General features: G+C 47.6%; 1 protein-coding gene across 1 annotated transcript; it reads left to right on the forward strand.

Moving 5' to 3' along the window:
- The first annotated feature begins 272 nt into the window (after positions 1-272).
- On the forward strand, positions 273-2,073 carry LOC124679040 (non-specific lipid transfer protein-like 1). The gene is made up of 3 exons (XM_047214866.1): positions 273-622; positions 718-756; positions 1,711-2,073. The coding sequence occupies exons 1-3, from the start codon at positions 289-291 to the stop codon at positions 1,848-1,850; spliced, it is 513 nt and encodes a 170-aa protein (XP_047070822.1). The 5' UTR covers positions 273-288; the 3' UTR covers positions 1,851-2,073.
- Positions 2,074-6,748: the final 4,675 nt, after the last annotated feature.

Genomic DNA, 6,748 nt, shown 5'->3' on the forward strand with positions numbered 1-6,748 from the left:
ATCCTTGTTGAGGTCCCAACCTCCCACTCGCACGGTCGCACCGCATCAACAACCACCCAGCACTCATCACTGGCTGGCTTAACCGCAATCCCTGTGGCCACGCCACGCTGGTAGGTAACGATAATCACGAGCCCCACATATCGCGCCGTCCTCGCTGGCCGCGGCGAGAAGCCGCCCCCGCCGCCTTAAAAGCCGCCCACCCCACCAGTCCACTACCACCTCCCCCTACCTCCTCCATCCACGCCGCTACCTCTCCTCTCCCCGCCGCCACACCAAGCTCCTCCGACCATGGCCGCCCCCGCCTTCCTCGTCCTCTCCGTCCTCGCCCTGGCGTCCCTCGCGGCGTCGCAGGCGCCGGCGGCGGGGCCGACCGCGCCGGACTGCAGCTCGGCGCTGACGAGCCTCGCCGGCTGCCTCACCTACATCCAGCCGGGGAGCCCGCAGAGCAAGCCGCCCAAGGAGTGCTGCGCGGGCGTCAAGGCCGCCACCGCCACCCCGGCCAGCGTCAAGTGCCTCTGCGACGCGCTCCACACCAACTACGGCGTCCCCCTCAACATGACCCGCGCCGCCGCCCTCCCCGCCGCCTGCGGTGCCAGCGCCGCCGCCTTCAGCACCTGCAACAGTGAGCCCTCTCCTTTCTCATCTGCCTTTTTCGATTATCGGTGTAATTTTGGAATAGTGTTCGTCTGGTTTTAATTCTGGATTTCCTTCCTGCAGTTAAATTGCCCGGCGCACCGGGTGCCGCCCCTACCGAAGGTAAATTTCTCCTCTCTTCCCTTCTCCACAGTTTCTGAACTCTCAATCACTATCCTTATTAATCCTCTACATACTAGATCCGTGCGGAACTGCGTTAATTCGATCAACTAAACTCTAGTCTGATCTGAGTGGTTGAAAACTAAGATCCAGAGTCGATTTACCTCTACCTGCATTTTTCAACTTTGAATTCAAAACAAAAAACATGTGATGAATTTCTCTGGGTATACGGAACTTTTACTGGGCTCTTCTGCCATCTGCGTACCTCCATTTTGAGTTTAAGGGAAAAACATGTGAATTTAGCTGGGTATAAACTATCTTGGCAGTGATCTGCACTCCATAATTTTTTTTCCAGAGGACATGGCGTTGTTCGAGATTCATAATTAAATTGGCCCAGGGAAAACCTTTGAAATGATAATTTTTTGTATAAATATAAACCAGAGACATCACTCTATTCCATTTCTGTAAAGTTCTGCTGTCATAGTGCTGGCGCCTTCAGTGGCATCATAATTCTATCACTTATTTGATAGTATGACAGACAGATGTTGCGGTTGATCACGCGCAAAACAGAACTGGCAAACCATTATGGTCGAAAGCGACAATTGCGCCCTTCCACTAAGTGGTACAACGTGTCAGATGCTAAACGATGTGACTCATGTAGTACGTCAGTCAACTTGCACTCACATTTGTTCAGTTCAGAACTTAATGGAAGGGCGCAATTGTGGCTTTCGATCATAATTTAACACTCAGTCTTCAAGGTAATTCATATGTATGACCTGAAAGCTGGCTCCACTATCTGAAGACAAATTATCCTGTTTGATTGACAAAAATCACTGGAGTTACTACTTACTACTGTGCTGCCTGATGTTCTAACCTGAACAAATCTTGGTTTCTACTTTTCTGTCCCACGAACCTTACTTTCATCTCACAAGTCTGAAATCTGAATCTATCTTGCAGCGCCTTCACCAAGCTCCGGATCAACACCAGCAACTGGCAGCCCAGGTCCAGCAAAGTCGGCAGCGACCCGATCTCCGATCTCGGTGGCAACCCTTGTCCTCGCTGCCTTGGTGGCACCTCTATCTTACTACTACCTCTGAAGATTATATTCACCGCGTGATTCATTCCATGGGTTATTGTGATGTGTATGGCCATTGCTTCGTGATTTAGTGACAACTTTGTGGAGAGAGACCTTTTCCTGCTAGTTTGTTCAGTTTAGCTTACTGTTGCCTGAACTATGAATCCTTCTTGGCACCAAGTGGTTGTACAATATTTGCATGGTGTCTCCAGAATAAAATTGATAAAACCACAGCTAGCGTTGTATCGATTGGTTGTCATGCAGAGCTATGCTTAGGGGTACCAGTTCATAATGCAGGGTGCTTGGCGTCAACTGGGTAGTAATACAGAAATCACTAATTGGAGGTCAGTCGTATTTAAGCACGATACATATACTGTACATGTCATGATGGCAAGTGCAATGCACTTGCACGCATAGATGATACAGCACCAGTAACTAGGGAAACAAGAGAATACTCAAAGAATTATGCTTCACAACAAACAGAGATATGCCACCCGGAAAAATGACCAACTCATATGCTGCCGAAGAATGCAGAACAAATATATGCATGAAAATTCAGTGAGCAAAATAGCGCATGCACCAGGAGATCAGTACTCTTAAAATTTTCATAAAAATATAGGGGGTTGTTTATTATACCAAACACCACACTGCTGAATGCCGATTGACTGTTATGATGTGCTTTGCTCCTTACTAGTGCACTATGTTTGACATTAACTAGGTAACACACAAGGTACTAATTGGAAGACAAGTGTACTTTCATACACACAATGGCAAGTGAGACTGCACATACAGGATACTGCACCGGAGTCACTCAAATAAATCATGCTTCACAAAATCACAAGTAACAGAGATACCACTCAAGGAAATGCCAACTCCGCTGCTAAACAATTCAGAGCAAATGTATGAATGCACTACTGTTTCAAGAACACAAAACAAATGCGGGGATTGTTTTAACTTTTAACAAAACAGAACACTTCAAGACGATCAAGGTATTCATGTTTTAAACGGAATATTGCATCTGATGACATCTGTTTCAATATTTGATTTGCAATAACACACGCGCAACAACAACAATGATACTACTAACTACAAAGGGAGCAAGTCATGTAGCTGCAATTGGGGGTAAAATGTTCACTTCATGTATGCAGAACAAATACATGTACGAAAATTCTGTGGACAAAATAGTGCATGCACCAGGAGATCAATACTCTTCAAGAATGCAGAACAAACATAGGGGGTTGTTTAAACCAAACACCACACTGTAAGACTGTTGTGCAAGTGCTGTGTAACTCACTAATGCAGTATGCTTGGCATTAACTGGGTAACACAAAAAGTACTAACTAGAGGCCAATTGTACTTGCATACACAAGATGGCATGTGAGGCTGCAGATATGCATCACTGGAAACTCATGAAACAAGAGACAACTCAAATGAATTATGCTTCAGAAGTAGTAACATAGAAGATAACTACTGAAAACAAGGCCAACTCAGCTTCTGAACAATGCAGAACAGATTTATGACAGCAGTGCTGTCTCAAGAAAGCAGAGAATAAATGGGGATTGTTTTGACCAAACAGAACACTTCAACATCAATGCTATTCATGTTTTAAACGAAGTGTTGCACCTGATGACATCTCTTTCAATATTTGAGGTGCAATAGCAGAGGCGAACCAAGAACAATGATACTACTAGCTTGAAATGGATCAATCATGTAGCTGCAATTGGGGGTAAAATGTTCACTTCATGGAAGCATGAGCATTTCAAGACCAATCGACTCACACTTCCGGTTCTGATTTTCTTTGACGCGATGAGGAAAAAAAACTAACAAGTTGAGTTGATAAATCCACAGCTAGCGCTGTGCCGATTGCTTGTCATGCAGTGTACTAATGCAGTATGCTTGGCATTAACTGGGTGTCACAAAAGGTACTGATAAGACTACTCATAGTGGGAGTAACATAGCTAGTAACATCACACACCCCAATGCATTTTGGTGACATGGCATGATAATAAATGAAGAAAGAGAGTGAGGTGGTAACTAGCTATGTTACCATAACATCACACACCCCAAGACAAGTTGAGTCTACACCATAGTAAATGACACAATGCATGACACCACATATTAGTTACTACCCACTATGGAGGTAGTAACTTAGACTAGTAACATGACATATATTACTAGTCTAAGTTACTCCCCACTATGACTAGCCTAAGAGGCCAATTGTACTTGCATACACACGATGGCAAGTGAGACTGCACATACAGGATACAGAACTGGAAACTCATGAAACAAGAGACAACTCAAACGAATTATGCTTCAGAAGTAATATGGATACCCCTGAAAACAAGGCCAACTCAGCTGCTGAACAATGCAGAACAAATGTATTCATAGAATGCTGTTCAAGAAACCAGAGCAAATGTGGGGATTGCTTTGAGCAAACAGAACACTTAAACATCAACGGTATTCATGTTTTAAACGAAATATTGCAACAGATGACATCTCTTTCAATATTTGAGTTGCAATAGCACAGGCGAACCAAGAACAATGATACTGCTAGCTAGAAAGGGAGCAATCATGTAGCTGCAATTGGGGGTAAACTATTCACTTAATGCAAGCATCAGCAGTTCAAGACGACACATCAACCCGCACATCATCTTGTACGTGGTAATGTCAGGATGAGCAAAAAAGAAGAATCTAACAAGTGGACTCGGACTGAATCTACATTGACCACTAGCAGAGTCTTAAGAGCAACCACGTACGCATATCCCATTCCATAGGTTCATGTTGACAGACATGACGAGGCACGGAAGTTGATCAGCAAGTCGATTCGAACCGATTCTACCGGACAAAACTATCAGATCGATCGTGGAGAGTAGGTAAAGCTGAGGAACGTACGGCGTGGGGAGGCCGGCGCGCGTGCTAGTCGTCCTCGACGTTCGCGGCATACTTGGCGGCGATCTCCGCCTCCTCCGGGGTGAACTCGTTCTCGAGTCCGAAAGTCGCGAGGATCTCCTCGCCGGTCTTGCCCACCATCATGTCGCGGACCGCCTTGCGGCAGAGGCGGAGGAGCCGCTCGTAGCCGAGGTGCTGGGCGACCTGCATCACGGCTTCGAGGCCGGCGACGTCGAGCGTGCTGACGAACTCGTCGTCCCAGTCCAAGCCGCGGGCGTCGTCGTCGGGGTGGTCGTTCATCCGGTGGTGTTTGAGGCCGTACTCGATGACCCTGCAGAGGGTGCGCCCGTCGACGTTGGGGAGCGGGATGGTGCCGTCGTCGTCGGCGCAGGCCTTGTCGGCGATGGGGATGGCCTTGAACTGCTTCGCCACCTCCGCTGGCACCTCGAAGATGAGCCCGTCGCTGGACTTCAGCGGCACGATCTTGCCCTCGGAGCCTCTGACTCCGCCGCCGCTCCCTTCCCCTTCTCCGCCGCCACCGCCGCCGCTCCCCAGTGGCGGAGGCAGAACTTAAACTCTATGTTGTCATTTTAAATCTGTGATGTCAAACACATGTGTTTTGACCTATTTTAAATATTTTTGTACTATTTTTATACCAAAATACAAAGGATTTGCCAGAAACCTGTGTGGTCAATTGACCACACATGCCAGAATGTGGCTACGCCACTGCCGCTCCCACCCCCTTCTCCGCCGCCACCGCCGCCGCTCCCAACCCCTTGTCCTTCTCCATCTCTGCCGCTCCCTTCTCCTTCGCTTGCGCTCTCGCTCGCTTGCGGGCTGACGAGATCGGTGTGGTGTTGAGCGTTCAGGGAGGAGACGGGCCGGAATGGTGAGTGGTGCGGGTGCGGAGAGGACATATACGCGCGCTTGACGGCCGTAACGGGTTCGGGTCGGGTCCCGGCCCGCCCGGTTCGCAGGCTGTTGGCTTAGCAAGCAAGCTTCCCGCTGCCTGCCAGGTGGGGTCCAGACTAGAGCCCTGTTAGTTTCTTCACTTTCTTGTTCTGCACGAATGGTTAGTTTAACTCGAAAGGTTAGTTGCTCGTCAGTTCTTTTTTTTTTTTTGACGAAATTAGTAGTAGTGGTAGAAGCAGAACAATCCTATTTTGCACGCGAGCTAAATACAACCAAGATCCTCTAACTTGTATTTAATGTGCAAACTAAGTCTCACAAGTTGCAAAATGTGAAACCACGGTCGTACAACTTGTATTGAGAGAGCAAACTGGTCCAAAATCAATCAGGAGTGGACATGTGACGTTGTAACTTTCGCAAAAAAAAGACCATTATAAGTTTCACATGTGCCATTATTGCTGCCTTACATGTGGGTCTCGCCTGTCAGTCGCTGCAGAAATAATCAAAACTTGAAGTGCTACAACCGAGGTTCAAACACGAAACTTGTAGTAGCGGAACAAATGAGCTGGCAACTTCATTAGAATTAACTTACAAGGGTTTTTTTTTACAGATATTACAGCACCACATGTCAGCTCCCACTGCCTGCCAGGTGGGGTCCCGACTCGAACCCTGGTTAGTTTTTTCACTTTCTTGTTCTACACGAATGGTTAGAGCATCTCCAAAAGGCCCGTCAAATACATGTCAAATACACACGCGCTAAATTAATCGCCGAAATGCAGCGGGGGATCGGGCGCGCGAACCTCCTGCGGACGCGCGCTAATTTTTTTGCCGCACGCGCTTTTACGCCATCTTACGCGCCAAACATTCCGCGCCGCTTCCAGCGCGCTATAAGACGCGGCATGCGCGCACCCAACCGCAAGGAACTTTCAGCAGCGCGTCGCTTCGCTGCCCCTCCACCTCGCTCAGCGCGTCTGAAAGATCGAGATGTCGCCTAGAGGGGGGTGAATAGGCAATTACAAACTCTTGTGGATTTGTCTTGTAAGAATGCGGAATTAAACTATCGTTTAGTTTACAAGCACAAACCCTAAATATGCTAAGCTCAACTAAGTGTAAAAATAGCAA

This window comes from Lolium rigidum, chromosome 7 (genome assembly GCF_022539505.1).
Source record: "Lolium rigidum isolate FL_2022 chromosome 7, APGP_CSIRO_Lrig_0.1, whole genome shotgun sequence".
NCBI lineage: Eukaryota > Viridiplantae > Streptophyta > Magnoliopsida > Poales > Poaceae > Lolium > Lolium rigidum.